Below are 24426 nucleotides of genomic sequence, written 5' to 3'. Positions count from 1 at the left end.
GTGTGTGTGTGTGTGTTTGAATGTCAACCTGTAATCAACTGTGGTTTGCACATGATGTTTAATGCCACAACCAGAAGCTCCTGAGTTTTGGGCTGGAAACCTCAGAGTCTGAGACATTCCTAAACTAGCAACCCTATATGCACCATACAAGCAGCAAAGTTCCCTCTGGACGACTGCCTCCTGCCCTCATGCATCCATAATATGGGAAAGTTACTTTCTGGGGTGAGACTAAACTTCCTAACAGCATTTGCAGCAACATTCCAATCAGCACCAGTGGTCTGGAAGTTCCCATTTTCATTTCCTGCTAAACACCAGGGACATTGCAAGCTACAATTAACCTGTCTACATCAAACAGATGCAGATAATTGTGGGAAAAGATTTGATAGCGATCTTTTTTTATTCCCAGGCACAGAAACAATTTCTCATGACGTGGACATCTTTTTTAATGGAAATTACTTGAGAATCTTGATAAATCTCATTCCAAGAGGAAATAACAAACAGTTTGATATTTATATAGTGTTAATTTATTTCCGGAAACGTTCTCCAAGCCGAAGGACAGCTTCATAAGTAAAGAAAACCACCATGTTCGCAGGGAAGGCACGGAGCGAGTTCAGTCCAAGGCCTTTGAAAAGCACTCTCAGGCCTTCTTCCCTGACACTATCCCGGGCACAGTGCATTAGTCCTGAATATTTACGTTGCCCCTCGCCATCTGCTTGCATCCTGGATTTAAGTACGTCCATTGGGGTTGCTGCACCCCAGGCCAGCACTCCAGCAGAGCCTCCAGAAAGAAGGACAGCCCACATACCTGTGTGCATAAATATCAATCCTATTAGGGAAAGTGAATGTGAACCAGATCAGAGAGAGAGAAAGAGAGAGAAGATGAATGCATAGAAAAATGAGAGAGACAGAAAGATAGATATGATATCTTGATTTTACGCTACATGTGTTGATGGGGGTTGTTCTTATAATTTTATGTGACTTGTTTTACATTTTTGTATTACTTTTACCTGTTGTATGTTATATGTGCATCCTTATAAGCTGTCAAGTTCCTTTGGGGAGATGGTGGCAGGATATAAATAAGGATTATTATTATTATTATTTACTGACAAAAAACACAGTATGACACAGCAAACAAGATATATATGCTGGTTCAAACTCTACCAGAGACTCCAGCTGCAATTTGGTGTTGGGACCCCCCACAGAGAGCAAAATGAATAGATGCTAAAGTCCAATTATATACAATGGAGTATATAATGTTGTCCCTTATATAAAATGACAAAACCGAGGTTCCTTTTTGGGAATTATAAAAAATGTTTTCTATTATTATTATTAGATATCATATGAAATGAAATGATGTGATGTGATATGATAGAGTGAAGCAAATCTCTGAAGCTCGCTAACCATACATTATTCAAAATAACAACAGATTTGATGTTATTGCACCTATTAAAATATATGCCTATTGTATAATTATAGAGCTTCAAGGACCCTTCCAGGACACTGTATGCATTTCCCTGCAAAGAATAAATGTCGACTGAATGCCTCTGTATCAGATAAGACCATAATGTTCAGTAACATCCATGGATACAGATAAGGCAATACCCTTGAGTTTCAGAATAGAAAAAGACCTCTACAGAATCAGATCAAAAGCCTGTCTTATCCAACACTCTGTTCACACAGTGGCCATCCAGATGCCTATGGGAAATCAGGACAGGAATACAGATGCATCCTTCTGTTCACAATTCCTGAGTATACTTCAGTGAACAATGTAGATGTACAGTATTGTGTTTCCTTGGTATCTGGTGCTATTTATTTATTTATTTATTTGCCTTATTTATACCCCACCTTTCTCTACGCCTGGGGGACTCAAGGTGGCTTACAAATGGCACCTACACATTGCCTCAAAACATACAAAATTCACCTTAAAATTGTTTGGATTAAAATTACAACATAATAAACATGATTAAAATACATTCAAGGTTAAAATATGCTATCCAGAGTTCAAGATCTAAAGCCATTCTGTGCACACAATTCCGCATTAAGATTACTGCACTGCCCTATTTGGTGGGCACAGAAAGCAAAATCAATAGATGCTAAAGCCCAATTATATACAACGGAGTAGTAAAATGTTGTCCCTTATATAAAATGGCAAAACCAAGGTTTCCTTTTGGGCAGTTTTTAAAATGTGGTTGGTTCAATCTTTAGATACAGAATCCATGGATATGGAGGGCCAGCTGTATTCCTGGGCATTACTTCTTTAACAGAGAATTCGATACCAGAGGCAAAAATAACTCTGAAAAATAACTCTGAATAGGTTCCAATCCACAAAAACAAAGAGTGGTTCAACATGTTTCGACAAACTTTTTATTCAAAGCAAACAATATGCATGTGTGAAATAAAACCACAACTGGAAGCTGAATTAAGCCTTGCACAAGTAAAGAAAAATATTTGGAAACTTCTAGAGGAAATTTGAAGAGTCTTCCAAAATGTATCCACAGATAGCCCTTTTTGTTCACCAGCTTCCTTTTTCTTACATTTCCCATTTTTGAGATGAACACGCTGGTAAAACAGGCTCCCTGCCCTTTTCTTTCAGGTTTGCTATTCTTGCAAACTTAGTAAGGGATTCCTGAAGCAGAGACCATTTACCTTGCCTATAGTCAGTAGCTCTGGTGCCCACCGCTAGAGTAAAACTGCAATATTTTGCCTCTCAAGCTTTATTACATTGTGTACTGCAGCCTTCCTTACCATAACATTATATAGACAATAGTATATAACATGTGGAAGCATATTTTCTAAGCAGTTAAATATGTCTGAACCCTGTGGAAAACATCCATTTCTGCATAACAAAGGCATTGCCTTGGAAAGAAAAGAATGGATCTCAGGGAATGATCCTGTTGTGAGCCACCCTGAGTTCTCATGGAGAGGGGGTGGGACATAAATAAAGATGATGATGATGATAATAATGATGATGATGATTATTATTATTATTATGCATAGATTGCATAATAGTGTGATGTAATCACTGAACTAGACTGAACAAAGTCACAATGATCAAGTTGAAGAAAGAGATAACCTTTTTTGGAATCTTGCGGTAACTAGCCAGAAAACAGGAAGAAAAATTACTTACAGTCACTGTAGAAAGGGGAGGTATGATTCACAAAGCAAGGGAAAGAAGAACCTCTTAACTAAGTGGTTCTCAACCTTCCTAAAGCCACGACCCTTTAATACAGTTCCCCATGTTGTGGTGACTCCCAACCATAAAATTATTTTTTTACTATTTCATAACTGTAATTTTGGTATTGTTATGCATTGTAATGTAAATATCCAATATCTGATATGCAGGATGTATTTTAATTCACTGGATGAAATTTGGCACAAATACCCAATACACCAAAATTGGAATACTGGTGGGATGGGATGGGGGGGGGGGGGGCAATTGATTTTGTCATTTGGGAGTTGTAGTTGCCGGGATCTATAATTTACCTACAATCAAAGAGCATTTGGAACCCCATCAATGATGAAGTTGAACCAATTTCGGCACACAGAACTCCCATGACCAACAGAAAATACTGGAAAAGTTTGGAGGGCATTGACCTTGAGTTTTGGAGTTGTAGTTCATCTACATCCAGAGAGCACTGTGGACTCAAACAATGATGGATCTGGACCAAACTTGGCATGAAAACTCAATAAGCCCAAATGTGAACACCAGTGGAGTTTGGGGAAAATAGACCTTGACATTTGGGAGTTGTAGTTGCTGGGATTTATAGTTCACCTACAATCAAAGAGCATTCTGAACCCCACCAATGATAGAATTGGGCCAAGCCTCCCACACAGAACCCCATGACCAACAGAAAATACTGTGTTTTCGGATGATCTTTGGCGACCTCACTGACACCCCCCTCATGACCCCCCCCCCGGGTCCCGACCCCTAGGTTGAAAAACAGCCTTAGAATGACCTAAGATATTTCACAGCAGAAATATCAAGAACCTCAGACATGGCCTAGATTAGGGTAAGAATGACATGGCTCTCCAGATGTTGGCAAGAAATTTCAGTGCAATAATATTTGGAAGACCACATGATTCCCACCCTTGGGCAATGAGATTTAGGTTAAAGTCAGTATGAATACTCCTAAGGATGTGGAAGGGGTAAAGCTCTGGTCAGGAGCCTTCTGCTTCAAGTGATAGAAGCAGAATGCTTCTGCAGTGTGGACATACCTTGGTTAACTAAGTGGTAGTGAAGTTCCTTTCTACAAAGTATTTTTACACTCCCAGCCCTCCTTCAATCTTCACCTCCTGTCTAGTTGGCAGTGTTTTTGGCAGCATGCATCATGTCACTACTGCATTGATCCACCCACTTTGTGGGATCCTCTCTCTCCCTCTCTACGCATGGATTACAAAGCCTTTAGTGCTAGTCCAGTGCTAACAATAACATCCATTTTATTTCACCATTTGGAAATCTTCCAAGCTCTACGGAAATTCACCTGGCTTTGGTAGCAAATTATCCAGTTTATCTGATTTTACTAGCCTGAAGAGTTACATGATTATACTAATGTGTGACAAAGCCTTGTAAAATGCATTCCTTTTAGCAAAGCATTTAGAAGATACAATTAGAAAGCAAGCATGAGTGGATTTTGTAGGAATCCAATACAGCACAATTTTCAGGGAAGATGAAGAAAGAGAAGGAGACCAAGCAGAGAGGAAGAACTATCTCATGCCATTAGAGGACACAGCCTCTTCGTCAGCTAGTTTCACAAGAGCTCAAACAGAATTTTGCAATAGGCTCTCTGAATACATTACTCAACATTTATAATCGGTGCCAAATATTATTACATAATTTTATCCCATGCTTCCCAACGGAAGAAGAGCTTTCTACAATTGCTCTTGTCTATCAGGTCTGCTGGCTGGGAATTCTTGGAAGTATAATGTTGAAAAATATTTTTTACAATTTCTGTGCTATCTCCTATGATTGCCATGGTCCCTACCAGGTCATATTGCTTTTTCATGATTAAGGCACAGGCAACTGGGGAGTCTAAACAAATGTGTCCAGGGAGACGAGAAGGACCCCATTCCTGATGTCCTTTTGGCAGCAGGCTAAAATGTTTTTATTCAAGCAGGCATTTAAAGAAGAAAGGTTTTAAGAACAAGCCAGGCTGTTGTGTAGGGTTTTGTGAATGTTAATAGGTTTTTTATGGTGCTAACTACAGTAGAGTCTTGCTTATCCAACATAAACAGGCAGGCAGAATGTTGGATAAGTGAAAATGTTGGATAATGAGGGATTAAGGAAAAGCCTATAAAATCTCAAATTATATTTTTATATATGAAGCACCAAAACGACATGTTTTACAACAAATCAACAGAAAAAGTAGTTCAATAACAGTAACATTATGTAGTAATTACTGTATTTATGAATTTAGCACCAAAACATCGCATTGTATTCAAACAGCTGTGCACCCGGGTGGGAGGCAGACTGCATTGAATAATACAGAACATTGGATGGGCAAAGGCTGGATAAGCAAGACTCTATTGTATTATTTTTTTAACAGTTTCCATGTTTAATCCTATTTTAGTGTTGATTTGTTTTTTAGATTTAAAATTGTGTATTGTGTTGTTTTTAGTGTTGTTTTAGTGTTGTTAGCCACTTTGAGTCAGGTTATATAAGTATAATAAGTATATTATTATTATTATTATTATTATTAAGTCATAATCTCAGTTGTGGACCACTCAAAGTCTCAATTTTTCCGCTATCTAGCTATAGCGGAAAAAATTGGGAAATGTTGGAAATGGCAATCTTCTCAAGCCTCCACCAGTTATTTATTATGTATATAATTCAGAATGCTTCTTGTATTGTATATGTGTGTATTGGTTTGCAATTTTATCTTAACTCTTTGTTGTGGGAAGGGCTGTAGACCTTGTGATCAGAACTGGGCTTGTTCAGGACTCAGACTCCAGTTTAGAACAGTTCAGTAGAGAAGTATGCCTTTAGAAGACTGCAGGAGCAGTTATACTTAGAGACTTCAGTAGAAACAAGACAGTTTAGAAGTTAGTTGAAACAGACTACAGAGACTCTATTAGACTCTCAGAACAGAGAGATGCTTTGGACTATGGACTATTGATTCTGAGAAAATACCCTGTGTTACCTACACAGAGAAACTACTTTAAATCTGATTGTAACTGAATAGATAAGCAAAGTACCTAATTGCTGAATACATGAAGTCTGTAAGTGAACCAACTATGTTACATTTAAAGAAGTCTGCTTATTTTTTGTCTCTTGAGAGTATGATTTAAAGGCAAATATAGTTTGAGAGTAGATGTTTTTGGGAAGCTATAAGGAACACTTCTGAAACTGCTCTGTGTGTGTGTGTATACGAGTGCTACCATTTTCCCAAAAATTTATAACTCTACCAGGTCATGCTTTTACCAAGAGGTTATGGCATACTTTTTCAAAAGGTTGTGACTTAACAAAGTCATGCCTTTCCAAAGATCATAAAATCTCCAAAGGTTTCTGGAGATTTCCATTTTCCAAAAGAAGGGAGCCCCTTTACAACAGCATGACTTACTTGTGAGGAAAAGTAGAGTGTAATTGCAACTAATAAATAAATTTGTGGGCTAATGCTTGCAGTCCATGCCTGACAACTTATGATATCTACTTTCAGCAGACAAAGTTTTCTAAACAGGTCCCACCTTCTGGATGAAGACACTTTAAATGTTGTTCTCTACTCTACTCCTCTTGCTGAGTTAATTGAGTGCAGATTTCCATTACTTTGGCATTTTGACTTTAGTTTGCAGCAAGTGAAGTAAACTGAGCACAAAGAATGAAAGTAGGAGCAGAACTTGGGACATTTCAAAAGCAGCTGAAAAGTGGAACAACAGAGGATTAATCAGGAATGCCCTTGTCAAATTAGGATAGCTGGAGGGTATGCTGTCAGCACAATTACAATGTAGTTTACACTCTCCTTTACTTTGATTCTGCACACAAAAAGAATTTGACATAGCTTTTTGATGTTGGCCTAAATCCAGTTCCTAGTCCCAGCTAATGGAGACCTATGAAATCCATAGCTGAATGGAAGTCAACAATTCAAATTCAAATGATTTATTTTGGGTGGATTTGGGTTTTGGTTATAGTTCTCCAGTTTAAAGCTGTCTTCAAAATTAATTAGTTCCGGAGAAACATTGTTATGCTAAAGAAATATCTCTTTATCTGTCTTTCAAACACAATGCTTGTAAAAACAAGAATTCCCCTTAGGCAGTTTGATTCCTCAGGAAAGGCAGCATTTCTGGTTTTTCAAGGCAGGTTTTTCGCTTTTCAGATCCAGAGCAAAGGAAAGATGGGAGAAATGTTTTTGCTCCGTCACTGAAAAATACACATTGATCAAAGTTCTACTCCTCACTAAAGTAAACTGGATCCATGGGATTTATCTATGTGTTGATAATTCAGTGAATCCATTATATTCAGGGGATTACCCACTGGATTTCATTCAGATCCTCCTGACATAATTATAGATGTACCTTACTTGTATGTTCAGTGAAAAGAACTTCTGTATTTTAGCATAAAATCACTTTAAAAGTTTGTGGACTACAAATGAATATAGTAAATCATATACTTAATTAATTGTTGAAGGCTTTCTTGGCCATAATCACTGGGTTGTAAGTTTTTTGGACTGTATGGCCACGTTCCAGAAGCCTTCTCTCCTGACATTTCACCTCCATCTATGGCAGGCATCCTCAGAGGTTCTGAGGACCTCACAACCTCTGAGGATGCCTGCCATAGATGCAGGTAAAACGTCAGGAGAGAATGCTTCTGGAATGTGGCCATACAGCCAAAAAACGTACAACAACCCATACTTAATTAATACCTTCATTAAGTATGTTATTTAGTACATCCTAAGGCAATGAGGATATAGTAGGTGGCGCAATAGGTTAAACCCTTGTGCCGTTAGGACTGCTGATCGAAAGGTCAAACGTTCGAATATGAGGTGCAGAGTGAGCTCCCGTGTTGTAGTTTCTCAGGTCACTCTTAACATGAAAAAATAATAATGCCTTGAAAGAATTATAGAAAATAATTAACATTAAAAACTCAGCTATGTGGTTTTGTGAAATATAGTTTCCTTCGGGTTACACAGCATGAAACTAGAAACCATTTCCTCATTGGATCAGAATTATCACCACCAAACAAGAGGTTGTTGTTAATTAAACTGGCTTCAATTTATATTAACTTTTCAATTAGAGACCTCAAGTCACTCTGTCATCATATCCTCCAAACTGTTCCACCTTTATAACCATACATGCATGCGTGTGTGGGTGTATACCAAACCCATACCCAAGAATATGGTGGCTCAGATATAGAAGGGAAGACATGTCAGCATGTCATGAAAGAGACAGCAAAGGCCAGATTTTGATGCTTGTGGAAGAACTATTTTTATACATACCTGGTTTGCCTTGGCCAGCTGGAGTAAGCCAGTCACACAGGACAGAATAAGTAAGGAAATACATTGCAGACGAATGGCAGTCTCTGTATAGTAGAGCCAAAGACCCCCTGTATAGACCCCGAAGACCTTCTTCCTTCACAATTGTCCTCAAGCAATGCATAGCACCTTGGTACTTAGGCTTAGTAGCAAGGAGATGGGGTGATGCAGTTGAGGGGAACGGGTCTTTTTGGATCTGTAATCTTACTTTGGCTATTTCAGCAGGTGCTATCAGGAGAACCTGCAGGACAGAATGGAGAATGGGTAGTTTTGAGTGGGGCTATTTTGATATTCCAAAATACCTGGACATTATTTCCAAGAAGGCCAGGTTCCTGAATTTGTGACCCTTCAACTCATCCATCCCACTTGATCATTTGCCAGGCATTCACAGCACTGCTATTTGCACCATAACACATCTTATCTCCATTTGACCCAGACCCCAGAATGCAATTTAACTGCATTGAATTGCATTATATGGCAGTGTAGACTCATATAATCCAGTTCAATGCAGTTAATCTACATGCTGAAACTGCATTATATGGCACTGTAGATGGGGCCACAGTTCAACAGCTTTCCAAGCTGCAAATCTTGCTCGTGTTCCATGGAAAGCATTCAAAGTCTGTAAACCAAAGCTTATTTCCATAAAAACATTTCCAAAACTTTCAAAAAAATCTCAATTAACAAGGGCATGAGAAAATTAGTAGTAATCTATGTCAGAAGTTCTACTCCACTATCAACTTTACACAACTTATCTCTTTTGGAAGACATTTGATAAGTCCTGTTAACTTTTTCTTTGTTACAGTTTTACAAATTTCTAAAAAAAAGTCTTTTCTTTCATTGTGATTTATGCGTTAATCATGCACTCTCAACTATATGGCACTTTGCAGAGTAAAGAAAGAACTTGGAGGAGCTGCAGCGGTGCAATGGGTTAAACCCTTGTGTTGCTGAACTGCTGACCTGAAGGTTGGCTGAACTGCTGACCTGAAGGTTGGCAATTTGACCCATGAGACAGGGTGAGCTCCCATCTGTCAGCTCCAGTTCCTCAGTTCAAAAACAAAATGTGAGTAGATAAATAGGTACCACTTCAAGCAGAAAAGGCAAAGAGACATTCCAAGCAATCTTGCTGGCCACACAATCAGGAGATGACCACACAGGCTCTTTGGCTTGAAAAACGGAGGAAAGCACCTCCCAAAATCCAGAGATGAGCACCGCCTCCAGAAGCCAGAAATGAAAGGAGAAGCCTCTGCCTTTGTTTGTGTATCTCATTGTATATGTCTGTAAAGGCATTGAATCTTTGCCTATGTATGTAAATACTGTAATGCGCTCTGAGTCCCCTAGCAGAGAAGGGTGGGTGAGGCGAGGGAGAGAGACTATTTCCTTATTAAAAACCTCTTTGCTCTTATACTGATTCAGTTTCTTCTTTTATATTGACTGGGACTTTCTGCATGCTGTTAAACCTTTGTACTTTTATTCACAGGCAACGAGATACTCTTGTGTATAACGAAGTAACACAGTTTATTTATAACTTCTGTCTCCAACGCTCGTGGTTACATTTGTGTTTTGTTGTAATCTTGAGGCTTACAGTCAGTATCATTTACTTGGTTTATTTTTCTGAATAGACTTTCAATGTTTCACATTCACAAACATGTTACTTGCTTTACACACTCTTGGCTGAATTATATTCTGACTAAAACAACACTGGCTTTCCTTATGTTCCTTAAAACTCGAGCTCTATTTAACTAACTGCTTCTCTATATCAGAAGTCTTTAACACATCTTCATAACTGCTTATTTCTAACAGGCACTCAAAAAAACCAACTATCCTTTTCACACACAGGTTCCTAACTGTCATTTTCAAACTCTCTCACTCTAACTGTCTCTTTCAAAACCTTGGCTTCGCCCCTTTGGAATGTTCAGCTCTGCTCTCCCCAACTGTCATTTTGGCCTAGCAGCCTTTTCAAATCCTGGGCCTACACTAATCTGCATATGACCAATCGGCTTCTCATATGCAAATGAATCCTATCTCTGCTGTTGCTATCCTGTCTGTGCCTATTCTTCCCTATCTGTCATATGTAAACATAGAGCTATACACCAAAATTTTAACATAGAGTAGCAATTTCGCTACAGTGGGATATAAATAAAGTGTATTATTAACTCTTGTAGCCAACTATCTTATAATCTGCCTAAGCAGAGGAAGAAACGGAGTTGTATCATCTACAAATCCCAAAATATATTTCCATAAATCTCAGCCAGTGTGGCCAACAATGAATGCTTCTGAGACCTGTAGTCCAAAATACCTGAAGAGCAACAGGTTGCCTTTGCAACTGTATACTTGAGATAAGAAATGTAAAATAAATAATATTAATTATAAACTGTAGCTTTGTGTCAACAGGATATTAAAAATAAACATTTTGTCTTTTAAGTTTTTTAATCCATTCTTTATTTTTACTTTTAACCTACCCGAATAGCACCAGTAGCAGCTCCAGCAAAAGATATATCCAGCTTTGATGGCTGGCTATTTGCAGAACCATATCGCAATCTGCAGATGTTATAAAGGAAGTTTTTGTAGATGCCAAATGAAAAAGATGAAATTAATGATGCCATTACAACTGTCATTGACACACCGCGGTAGAAACCTAGCACCTGATATGCACAGAAAAATAAAGAAAATGCCTTTTAAAAAACAGAATGAGAAGTAATTGCCATTAATACTATGTTAATGACACAAACCTCTCCAATATAGAACAGAAGTGGGCAACTCGTGTCCTACCAGATGTTTTTAGACTGTGAATCCATAATCTCTCATCAGTGCTAGCTAGACCTGGTGGGAAATACAATAAAATGTCTGGAGGGATAGAAGTTGCTCACTTGTTTGGTATTTTGGGCTGTATTTCCCATCAGGTCTAGTGGTAAAAGACGATGAGATTCACAGTTTGAAACTACTGGAAACACCTGTCTTCCTCACCCATGATTACAGAGCAGCAGAAATGAGTACATTTCTTCTAGTTTCCATAATGAATATATTAATGATTATAAGATTAGAGAGATCAAAATCATAACTCGCCTGTCAGTTTTGCCTGCTGAATACTAAAACAGCAAATCTAAAAACTCTGGTCTTTTCCTAAAAAGCAACTTTTAGAGGTGTTGGACTATACCTTGCATAATTCCCACACAGACAGATCCTGGTCATACTGTCCGGAATGTGTGATTTGTAGTCCAATACATATATAGAGAGCTTGAAGAAGACTAGTTATATCTGCTACTATCAATATTGAATTCACAGAACATGAAAACACAGGGAAATAAACAGCATTGCTGAAAGGTATCAAATACAGTTTGAGCATCCTTATCTGGAATTCTGAACCCCGAAATGCTCTGAAATCCAAACTCATCCACATGGGTGGCTGAAATACTGACACTTTTGCTTTATGGTGGCACAATATACACAAACTTTGCTTCATGTACGAAAGTATTTAAAATATTGTATAAAATTACCCCCAGGCTAGCTGTATAAGGTGTGTATGAAACATAAATGAATTTTGTATTTAGACCCACCTCCAGAACATCTCATTCAATATGTATGCAAACATAGGTATTCCAAAATTCCCCAAAATCCAAAATCTAAAGCACTTCTGGTCCCAAGCATTTCAGATATGTGATACTCAACCTGTACTAGCAAAACAGTATGTGCTAGAAGTACATCACTATAGATGTACAGTGCAGATTTTTTAATAACAGATTTTAGTCAAATGTTCTCGCATTGACTCTCTAGATCCTCCAGCAGAAACTGAATATAGAGTCATGCTGGAGGGCCTACGGACTCCTAGAAAGGTGTTCTGTCAGGTTTTAAAAAATAGCATTCAGTTTAGTTGTGTGTGAGTGTGTTTTTTTGTTTTGTTTTTTTGTTTTTTTTACTTTCACATGCTCCTGTGCTCCTAAGACCAAAGAATGTATGGAGAATTGTCTTGAGGGAGATGGGGACAAAACAGCAGGGCACAAAGCAGAAGAAAAACAAATTAAGTTTAAGTTTAATTGACTGTAGCCCAGTTTGTATTGATATTCATATTCACAAGCCCTATACGACTCCGGCCCAGCTTACTTGTCCAAACATATCTCCCTCTATGTTCTGCCTCATAGTTTAAGATCCACCGAGGAGGCCCAGTTCTCGGTCCCATAGGCCTCGCAAACGCGTCTGGTGGGGACGAGGGACAGGGCCTTTTCGGTGGTGATCCCCCACTTGTGGAATTCGCTGCCCAGCAAGATTAGATCGATGTCCTCCCTCCTTTCCTTTAGGAAAAAATTGAAATTGTGGTTTTGGAACCAGGCTTTTGGCTAGCAGGCACAACGGCACTTTGGACATTGAACTGGACCATATGATGATTGTTATGTTAATGGAAACGTCTATATGACTGTATAATTAATGTTATTGTTTTAATCTATTATGTACTTATGGTTTTATATTGTGTTATATTGTGATATTGCGGCATCAAATTGTTGCCACTATTAGAGCTGCTCTGAGTCCTCCCTCGGGGATTGAGAAGGGCAGGGTAGAAATGTTGTAAATAGTAAATAAATAAGTAAACGTTCAAACTCTACCAGGAATTATTGATCCCGGATACAAAAAAAACTGCAGGGAAGGAAGAATATTAAGCATCTTTGTCATTATTTCCATCATTGTCTATACATAATAATAAACATAAACATACATATAAAAAACAAAGACAATAACAATAGTAATACATGGAAATCTGGAGACTTTCTAAAGGACAGACTGTCAGAGGTTTTTCACACTGTTGGAAATGCTGACTATCCAACATTCATGGGATCATGTGAGGATCCCCACACACAAAAGAGTTTTCCCCCTTCAAAACATTGCTCTCCACATGAGCAGAACGATGGCATTATGCAGGAGGCAAACATACCTAGTGTTACATATCGGTTCTCCTGATATTCACATCACACGTGCCTGGCGTCTTGTAAAGAACTGGCTTGTATATTGGGTAGGTCACAGGATTTTATCATATTACTCACGCTTTCGGTTCTGTATGTGTCCAAGATGCAGTGCAATACTCCACGGTAGCCTGCCTGAGTCTGAATCCTCACCTGTTGAGACAACCAATCCATTATGCATCCTGACCAAAAAAGAGCTTCCAATATATTAGCATTTTTCTTATATATTGTTTAATAGCATTATTTAATCAAGACACTAAACTTGTAATAGCAATCTTGGCACAAAGACTAAATAATTTCATTACCAAATGCATCTCAATGGATCAAATTGGGATTATGCCCAAAAGGGAGGCTTCAGAAGAGCTCGCAATATGATTATGATTCAGAATCCAAATCCAAAATAGCATTGATGTCACTAGATGTATTAAGAGTTGATACAGTTGATATGATGGAGTAACCAATTTATTTGGTTATTTAGAAATATAATGATGATCATTGTATTTCTCTAATAGAACTGCACACAAATGCTATGAATCAAATAAAAAACAATGGAATTGATTCTGCATTATTTAATTTACGCAGAGGCACATAACATGGATATCCCGTCTAATGTATTAGTTTATGGCTATTTGAAGCACATCCTAAAATTGTAGGATTCCAACAGATCTCACTACCTCTGAGGATGCTTGCCATAGATGCAGGCGAAACGTCAAGAGAGAATGCCTCTAGAAAATGGCTATATAGCCTGAAAAAACCTACAACAACCCACTAAAATTGTAGGTTTGATTACTAATGGCCATGAACATATGATGACAAAATTTTATATTTTTTGAATCCAGTAGAATTTAAAAATCATAGCTCTATTTGGATCTTATTCCAGCATAAACATTAATTATGCAAAGTTAAGAAAATAATCCGCTCTCAGACCAGGAGCTCCTCTGTCTTGTCAAGATTTAATTTCAATCTGTTCACCCTCATCCAGTCCATTGCTGTTGACAGACATCAGTTCAGGACTGGAACGGCATCCCTGGCATTTGATGGAAAGGAGCAATAGAATCAGCTAGATCCCAGATCAAGCTTTATTATATTGCACACAGCATGATCTTGACTGCAACCTGACAACAAAAGTCTGTGTTTCTCTAATCCAGGGATGTCAAACTCATGTTTATCAAGGGCCACATCAGCTTTATGGTGGCCTTCAAAGGACTGTTGAATCCATGGACTGAGAACCTATGGATACAGAGGGAAAACTATTTTTTTTTACATAGGGGTCTATGGTCTTTAGTTTTTACCCAGTTTGGGTCCCTAGATATTGTGTGTGTGCATTTGTGTGTGTGTCAGGAGCAACTTGAGAAGCTGCAAGTCATGTTTGGTGTGGGAGAATTGGCCATCTGTAAGGACGTTGCCCAGGGGATGCTCAGATATTTTGATGTTTTACCATCCTTGTGGCAGGCTTCTCTCATGTCCCCACATGGGGAGCTAGAGCTGACAGAGGGAGCTCATCTATGAACTCCCTGGATTCGAACTTCCAACCTGTCAGTCTTCAGTCCTGCCAGCACAAGGGTTTAACCCATTGCACCACTGGGGGCTCTGGGTCCATAGATGTTATTGAATGACAACTCCCATCACTTTTGATTAGCCACCATTTAATTATCCACCATGTGGATTGCAAACTAACAGTATTTGTGGCTCTGAGGTTGGAAAACAGTTAAAGACCGTTTACCACAAACCTGGTAACTAAACTCAAACCCAGTTCTCCTAACTAAACAGGACAAACTCCAGCCTTCCAGGTGTATCACAACTCCCATCAGCTCTAGTCATGATGTCTAATGATGAGGAATACAGGAGTTGTAGTCCTGCATCTGGAGGGCAACATAAAATGACATGGTGGGTCTGCTAATTATACAATATAATAAAAATAGTAATGATTCCTGATTCTAATTACATTTTCTCTCTTACTAAGTGTAGCACTATTTTATCAATTTGGTTTTGGTTTTGTCATTTTTAAAAAACAAATCACAACTTGTTCTTTGCCTTTATTTTTATTTCTGTTACTATGTGTAAATAAAATAAAATAAAATCTTACTTTCTAGTATTTGCATTGCCTTGCTATGTCAAAGATAGGCCTGTTCTCATATAAACAAATAAAATATCAATACCTTTATGGTGTCCAGAGGATAACCAACTGCAGCACTAACTCCGCCTAAAAGAGATCATTGTTTTGGACATGTTAAATTAGTCTTAAGAACTTTGTTTTAAGAACTTTGGCAAAGGATTTTGGAGATCACAGGGAAAAGGGAAGCTTGAAGTTAGCAGATCAAAACTTGTAAAAAAAAAGTTCTATCCATTCTTCCCATTTCCCAATCTATTGCTCTGAAACATGTGTTTTGGTAGAAACTGCTTGTTATCCATAGAGTTAAGAATACAATACTGTACCCCAGTACACACTCTACAGAATGCAACCACCCAAATCTGAAGATTCAAAAAACATAATGCAAGTTGTGTATGTTTATATTCATTTAACAGAAAAACTGGTGTAGCCAGATTCTGAAGAATGAGTGTATTAAGCTTATTGTTTACTCAGCTTGTAGCTATACAACTGAAACTAGGATGTTCACGCAAACATCATGAAAAGGATTATCTGAGAAAACAATGGCTTGTTATTCCCAATTGGGGTAAACTCATTGCATCGATGGGATTTACTTATGTATTGACTCACCATTCAACAACTGATTCAGGTTCTAGCTACTTTCTGGAAACCACATATCTTCATGTATGCTAACCTGAGTTTTAAGAACTCAGGTTTGACAAGGGATTTTCTCTCAGCCTACCTCACAGGTGAAAACATGGACACATTTGTCCGAGCAACATCAGTGAATGGTCCAGATGGCAAAATATATTAATGAGGAAAATCAAACAACTTAGGAGATGTTGCAGGAGTTTGCTCTTGTATTTTATAGGGAAAGGCATGATTCTCTTCCTGTCTCCTCCCTTCCCAGTAAATGGAGACAGGATTGACAGTGTAACTACAAAACTATGGTGGTTACACATTCATAACTGCCCAATAGGTTTCAGGACACAAACTATAATATAAGTAGACATATGCCTTACCAAAGTGAAAAGAACTTTGTACTGTCAAAGGCTTTCATTGCCAAAATCACTGGGTTGTTGTACGTTTTCCAGGCTGTATGGCCATGTTCCAGAAGCATTCTCTCCTGACATTTCACCTGCATCTATGGCAGACATCCTCAATGATTGTGAGGTCCTTACAACCTCTGAGGATGCCGGCCATAGATGCAAGCAAAACGTCAGGAGAGAATGCTTCTGGAACATGGCTGTACAGTCCAAAAAACTTACAACAACCCACTGAAAATAACTTTGGTTCCCTTAAACACAATCCCTTAAGTATCAACCACAGTTGTTCAGAGAATGCAGTCAAGTAAAAAAATACCATACGATGGCATCAGTACAGTTGGTGTTACCTAGTGTTGTATCTTACTTTACCAGACTGGTTCCTTGAGGACACAATATTAGCCGCAAAGAAATATTTATTTGCAGCATGTATTGCCACGGCATATGCCCTTAAATAGAAACATTGCTGTCTTTGATCTGACTCGTCCTAGCTGGTATGTCGCACGCACTCTAGCCACCTCGGTAGGTGACCCTGTTGATGCCCTGGTCACTCCCTGGAATAGGAAGATGATTAGGGCAGTAGACACGATCACTCTGGAGCATCTCCTCTCAAGTAGCAGAGCTAAACCATCTCCTTGGTTAACTGAGGCAGCAATTAAGTGAATGAAGGGGGGGGGGGCTAGAGTACATGCGGCGTACCAGCCGGGATGAGTCAGATCAAACACGGCAATAGACACCGCAAAGAAATCTTTCTTTCTATTTAAGGGCATACACTATGGCAATAGACACCCCAAAGAAATCTTTCTTTGCAGCCAATATTGCATTCACAAGGAACCAGTCTGGTAAAGCAACAAGTCCATGGAGGTGACACCACGAGATACAGAACTAGATAACAACAACTGCAGTGATCCGATCGCTTAGTATTTTTTAATTGTTGGCATTATCTGAGCAACTGTGGTTGATATTTAAGGGACTGTGTTTAAAGACATTGCAAGAAGCTGCACTTTGTAAAATCACCAGGATCCATACTATGATATCACAAGCGGGTGTGTTGCCCTTCGGTTCTTAGGTTTTGTCCCTGAAATCTCAGGGTCTGGGGTCATCCTGACCAAGCCACCCTCCTTGGGTTTCACCCTAGGCTACTGGCACATCCCTCTTGTTTCTTAGTGGCCTTGTCCTGTCAACATGGGGGCATTGAGTTTATAACTAGAAAGAGTGATGAGAGCACCTAGTCCCCATGTGCTTCAGTTGATGAGAAGCCAAATCAACAACAACAAAAAGAGATGCAAGATGCATCAAGTCTATCTCATCAGCAGAGCTCTTCTGGACATGAACTGACCTTTCTTAATGCATTGACAGTGACAGCAAAGATACAGCTTTTGACATTCTCTAGGGATTTCCACATGCCAGATATAGCAACCCACAGATGTTTATTGAGCCTAAAATAGTCTCATGGCTTGGAAGCTGAAAGCTACTGCTGCAACTGGAGAAGGAAAAACACACCACCACACTGTAAGCCTTCTTCAATTCCAATGAATCGACTGTCTCTTCTGTTAACAAGGAAATATCTGTGAATCATGATCTTAAGCTTGCTTAGCTCAAAATTATTGAACCTGCGAGTATCTGGAGATGGGTGGAGGGGATGATAGGAGAATGCTAACAAGTTGTGATGGAGCTTGAATTTCCACCTCAAGAAGTAAGACAACACATATACCCACAACATGATATGTCTAATGAATTCAGCCACTCTGTTCTATCTGGTTCTATTTTCTCCTCTCTCTTCATATTTTTTCTAACTATTAGCCTTGTGACAATGGCAGTTCATAAGTATAAGCCTCACCATTATCCTATGTTGCAAACTTGCAAACTTGCGAAGAGGTTAATTAGGATCGGTTAGTGCTGGTGGTCTTTGCTTCTTCCAGCACGCTGATATTTGTCCGCCTGTCTTCCGAAGAGATTTGCAGGATTTTTCAGAGGCAATGCTGATGGAATCATTCCAGGAGTTGCAATTCACTGTTGTTTATTATTTTTGATGAGATTTCAGCAATGACTAGAAAAGCATTTGCACAATTCCTGGAAATGCCAGAGCTGGCAATGGTAGTGCATACCTTGGTTACATCCTAGTTGGATTATTCTAATATGCTGTAAATGGAATCAGTGTGGCATAGCAGTTTGAATGCTGGACTACAACTGGAAAACAGGGTTTGAATCTTGACAGATGACAGAACAAGAGAACCTTGTCTCATACTATGATAGTGGGCCATAGAAGCCAGGAGATTATATCTCCAGAGTTATTCATTATATTCTTAAATATGTGTCCTCAAAATGATTTTTTATTAAAATAGCAATATAGTGTACATTTTAGTTGCATACAGTAATCATATTGGAACTTCTGTTATATTTTCAAGGTTTATCTGCCACAATTCTTGAAAACTTGCTCATTTTTTTGTTCAGTCCTATATATTTCAACACAAAGGTTAGCCCAATTGAGGTGAAAGTGCAATGTAAGGGTTGTCACTTTTAAATGGTTGTTTATAAAGCCTTTTAGGGTTGAAGAACAGAGTAAAAAAATAACAATAAGAACATTTTCATAAAAATGTCTGGAGAATATTGCCTTCCTGAACATTTTCAAATTAACATCTATCTCTGCTGGCATTCACTATGACATTTTCTCTAGGGAAAAAGATACCCAGATCAAGTTCCAAGGTTGCAAAGCCACAGCTGATTCATAAAAGAACTCCTTTGTTATCATAGTTGCCAATTCACAATGGTCACTGCAACCCATTACACTGGTAACTTATTTGTACATTGGGAAAGCATCCAAGCTCAGAATGCCTCAATTCTGAAATGGTAAAGTGAGGTATTTGGATCCACCCATGTGGATCACAGTTGTGGAAAGAAGCTCTAACGTGCTAGTTCAAATCACTACTCAACTATGAGATTCATAATACAGGTTTGCTGCTAAGTTTAAAGTGCAGAACAGGGTCATATATGCCACAATGAGCTCCTTGGATTACAAAAGGATATAAATGTAGCAAAGAGAGGAATTCTATGGAATCAACTTTGTGAAGTTGCAGCAATTGAAGGGAGATGTTGACAAGCTGGAATGTGTCCAGAGGAAGACGACGAAAATGATCAAGGGTTTGGAGAAGAAGTCTTAAAGAGCTGGGCATGTTTAGCCTGCAGAAGAGAAGGCTGAGAGGAGACATGATGAGGGCCATGTATCAAGATGTGAGGGAAAGTCAGAGGGAGGAGGGAGCAAGCTTGTTTTCTGCTGCCCTGGAGACTAGGATGCGGAACAATGGCTTCAAACTACATGAAACGAGATTCAACCTGAACATTAGGAAGAACTTCCTAACTGTGAGAGCTGTTCGGCAGTGGAACTCTCTGCCCTGGAGTGTGGTGGAGGCTTCTTCTTTGGAGGCTTTTAAACAGAGGCTGAATGGCCATCTGTTGGGGTGCTTTGAATGTGGTTTTCCTGCTTCTTGTCAGGGGGTTGGACTGGATGGCCCACAAAGTCTCTTCCAACTCTATGATTCTGAGGTATTTATTTATTTATTTATTTCATTTATATACCGCTTTTCTCAGCCCTTGGGTGACTCAGAATTGCTCTCGGCACACCTGCCATGTTTTCTTTACTTTCAGCATCACCACTACAAGCTTCCATAAGCTTATTTCTCCAGCTTCTCCAGGCTCTCAGTGTTGGTCTGTTCTTTTTCCCCCTCTGTGTGTATTTTACATATTAAACATCGGAGATATGCTTGCCAAGACATGGCAGAGAAATGCCCCAGCTAGAATCCTGTGCAGTAGTAACAATCCAATGATAGAGAGAGATCTGCTACCAAGAATTATACAGCTCCAAATAGTATTATCTTTGCATAGGAAGAACTTGCATCGCCTTTTAGATGAATTCCTACTGTTTATACCAGCATCCACTAAGAAGTATTGCCAATGGATTGGATGTGTTTGATTACAAATGCCATTCTCCCCAGACAGCAGGCCATAGCCATTCCATTTCTGCAGGGCAATGAGAGTTACCTTCTGGAGGGTGCCAAATTGTGAAAGCTTTAAAGTACGAATGCAATGTCAGCAAATACTCTAATCCTCACAGGGTCTTGAAGGCTACATATATTTCCCTTGGATCAGCTTCAGTTTATGACATAAGGTACTAATTTTAGCCTTCTCCCTCACTTGCTCACTTTCTGTGCAGAATTTGGAAATATCACCCTTGGGGATTCCAACTTTCCTGATCCCCCAACTGTGCTGGCTGGGATATTCTGGAAGTTAATTTCCCAAATAATAATAATAATAAATACTTTCTCTGAGCTCTATCTATGTGCAGGGCATTTTAATGTTCCAGGGAGTCCTATGTTCTGAATGGAATAGCCCCAGGAGCATAGCACCTTGTGGTTTTTCACCATGTCTATCATTTTATCATTGAGTCAACCAAGTCTAAACTTGCAATTTCTGAATGGAGAGACAGAGGAACCTGGAACACTTAGCTAAGAGCAACTGCCAGAAGACTGAGAAGATCTGGCACAGGTGAGTTTGCAGCATTCTCCACTATCAGCACCTGCCACATTCATCTAACCTTCTCTAGTAATGATGACAGCACATACATTTCTCTCGTAAGTTTGTCGTAATTGTAGCCACAGAATACCTTTGTCTTGTGCAATCTTACAAGTAACTAGATGAGGGTCTGGCCTCTTGCCAAATTATTTATACCAGAGCCAGACTTCACTGGAACAAGCCAGAATGAATCTCAGCAGTGAGCATTTGTTGAATGCACATTTGTATTGCATACACTTAGAAACCTAGTTCATGATGAAGCTGCAACCTAGCACTGAGTAATCCCAAACATAAATTCAACTATAACATCTAATATAAACCCCCAGTTCACATATCTTATTTACTCTTTCCAAGTGCTTTTCTTTTTTTCTTTTTAATCTGTGTGTTTGTTTTGTTCTGTTAGAATTGTAACACAATGGTATGGTTGCTGATGACACGATAAATAAATAAAGTGCTTAATGTAGATGTGTAGCTATTAAATACCTATGCTCAATCTGAGCTTTCTTTTTTTTCCCCTTCAAGGCATGAAACATGTATAGATACACCTGCACTGATTAAATTATTGCTGTCTTTTGTAAAGGAAAACAATACAATTTGAGACATGCCCCAAGTGGAACTCTATGGTGTCATTTGCTTTTGTGTCATATGTAGATCCTCCATTGGGTAAGGGAGAAGAATGCCAAGACATAATGAGCGATGCAGCTTGCATTCTGTTTGTGATCAATTGTATCCTTGGGATAATTCCAAAATGAACTCATTCCGACAATCGGGAATCCTTGTTTGATTTCCACTGCTACAGCATGGCATGATAATCTATTATGAAATGGTCTATCTGTACCACAGAAGTCAAGACTGATCCATCAGAGGTTTACACAGCACTTGTTTATTATCCTGACTGTAAGATATAGGGTGGAGTTTTACAAGGTACACTGTATTATAAAGCAGTGTACCTGGGGCCATAGCCTTGTTGCCCTACAATGTTGCAACAGAACAGCAATGTTGTTGTTGTTGTTGTTGTTGTTGTTGTTGTTGTTGTTGTATGCCTTCAAGTTATTTCTGCCCTATGATAACCCTACGGCAGATTTATCAAGCTTGTGGCCCTCCAAATGTTTGGGCTTCCAACTCACAGAAGCTCTAGCTAGTTTGCCCAGTAGCAGGAATTCAAGGAGCTGAAGTCCAAAACACCTGGAGCGCCAAAATTTTAACACTACTGCCCCACAGCAAACCGATCACAGGGTTTTCTTGGCAAGGTTTGTTCAGGGAGGGTTTGCCATTGCATTTCTCTCACTTTTTGCAATGAGGCTTTGCTGCTACCTCAAGATGCCAGGAACTGAGGAATACAATTATGTGTAAATAAAATAGTTAACAAATTAGAGAATGATTATTTCTGTACATACTTGGTGGCTCAATGGGTTAAACCCTTGTGTGGGCAGGACTACCGACTGACAGGTTGATGGTTTAAATCTGGGGAGAGCAGATGAGCTCCCTCTGTCAGCTCCAGCTCCCCATGCAGGGACATGAGAGAAGCCTTCCACAAGAATGGTAAAACATCAAACATCAGGCATCCCCTGGGCAATATCCTTGCAAACAACCAATTCTCTCACACCAGAAGTGACTTGCAGTTTCTCAGTTTGCTCCTGACACACACAAAAAACTGTTTTCAAGTGTATTTGCACTGTAGAATTAATGCAGTTTTATACCACTTTTATTGCTCAATGCTCTGGAATCCTGGGACTTGTAATTTCACAACTTTTTTAATCTTATCTGCCAAAGAGTGCTTGTGTATCCCCACAATACAACTCTCATGATTCCAGAGCATTGAGCTGTGGCAATTAAAGGGGTGACAAATTGCAATGATTGTACAGCATAGAAGATGCACCCCCTGTCCCAAATTATATTTCACTTAAGGAATACCCATTTTTGGTAGTAGGGTGTGCCTGAAAGGAAATAGCACAAAATAACAGTTGTCTCTCTTCATCAAGAAGCTGCTGGGTCACAAATTTATTTATTCATTTACCTCCAATGGCTCCTGCAATGAAATCCATCTGCAGGGAGCCAGCTGTTTTTGCCAGTCCTGAGATCAGAATGCTTGAGCCACACAGCCAGAGCCAGGGGAAAGGGAACACAACCTGTCTTTCCAGGAATAAGGAGCTCTTCTCTCTGAAGGGATTGAACAAACAGAGTCTCTGAAGATTGCAGCACTTGCTTTCTGCAGCTCCTTCTCTCCTTGATGATTGTGCTTCCAGTTGGCATGATCAGGACAGGACTTTGAATCCAAGGATATTGTCAATGCATAACTTCTGAAGGCAATGCTGCATCACTGTAGAGAAATGAAACTTTGCCCCCGCCTCTTGCCATTTGTCCTACAAGTGCTGAAGGCAAAAGAATGTTAATGGCAGGGGTCAGATCTATGTTTCCAAAATGCTGTATTGTTGGGTTGTTTCATTTTACCAAATCCTTTGGCTCAGCAAGAAGCAATGGAATGAGTTATTAGGGTCAAGCACCCACAGATAATCAGATGTTAGAAGAAGGGACGTTGTTGATGCCTGCCCTCAAGTCATTTATGGTGACCTTCAGGCAAAACTGTCATGGGTTTCAGAGGTTTCTCACTGTCACTATGCTGGCTCTCTTTCTTTACAATGTCCTGGGTGCTATTGTTGTTGTTGCTTTGTGGCCTCAAGTTAGAAATTCTGTAATTCAACAACTCGAAGGTAAAGGTAAAGGTAAAGGTTTACCCTGACATTAAGTCTACTCGTGTTCAACTCTGGGAGGTGGTGCTCATCTCCATTTCTAAGCTGAAGAGCCAGTGTTGTCCATAGATGTCTCCAAGATCATGTGACCAGCATGACTGCATGCAGTACTGTTACCTTCCTACTGGAGTGGTACCTATTGATCTACTCACATTAGCATGTTTTTGAACTGTTAGGTTGGCAGAAACTGGAGTTAACAGCAGGAGCTCACACCGCTCCCTGGACTCAAATGCTGACCTTTCAATCAGCAAGTTCAGCAGCTCAACAGTTTAATCCACTGCGAGTTTTCCCGGCAAGATCTGTTCAGAGGATGTTTGCCATTTGCTTCTTCTTAGGCTACAAAAGTGTGTCTTGCTCACAGTCATCCAGTGGAATTTCATATCTGAGCAGAGGTTCAAACTCTGGTCTACCAGAGTCCTAGTACATCACTGACTGTTTCCTCCACAAATCATGCCCAGTGCACATCCTGCTGACTATATATGATGGGGTTCATAGTCTAGTATAACTGAAATGTGTAAAAATAGGGCAAGAGTCCCTAAGAAAATCGTAGGAGTGTGACATGTG

General features: G+C 39.3%; 1 protein-coding gene across 1 annotated transcript; it reads right to left on the bottom strand.

Annotated features, from left to right (window-relative positions):
• Positions 1 to 524: 524 nt before the first annotated feature.
• SLC25A47 (solute carrier family 25 member 47) lies at positions 525 to 23414 on the bottom strand. The gene is made up of 6 exons (XM_060754885.2): positions 23130 to 23414; positions 15571 to 15614; positions 13493 to 13564; positions 10922 to 11104; positions 8427 to 8703; positions 525 to 805 (listed from the first exon to the last, which is right to left on the bottom strand). The coding sequence occupies exons 1-6, from the start codon at positions 23155 to 23157 to the stop codon at positions 525 to 527; spliced, it is 885 nt and encodes a 294-aa protein (XP_060610868.2). The 5' UTR covers positions 23158 to 23414.
• Between the last annotated feature and the right edge of the window lie 1012 nt (positions 23415 to 24426).

Source organism: Anolis sagrei, chromosome 1 (genome assembly GCF_037176765.1).
Source record: "Anolis sagrei isolate rAnoSag1 chromosome 1, rAnoSag1.mat, whole genome shotgun sequence".
Classification (NCBI taxonomy): domain Eukaryota; kingdom Metazoa; phylum Chordata; class Lepidosauria; order Squamata; family Dactyloidae; genus Anolis; species Anolis sagrei.
This window is presented reverse-complemented; position numbering and strand designations above follow the sequence as displayed.

Excerpts from the sequence above, each read along its gene's own strand:
- SLC25A47 (XM_060754885.2), bottom strand. The coding sequence starts at position 23,157 with ATGGATTTCATTGCAGGAGCCATTGGAG. Across the intron at positions 15,615-23,129 it reads CATTGCAGGAGCCATTGGAG|GCGGAGTTAGTGCTGCAGTT; the intron begins GTAAATGAATAA and ends GATCTCTTTTAG. Across the intron at positions 11,105-13,492 it reads ACACATACAGAACCGAAAGC|GTGCTAGGTTTCTACCGCGG; the intron begins GTGAGTAATATG and ends TGTGCATATCAG.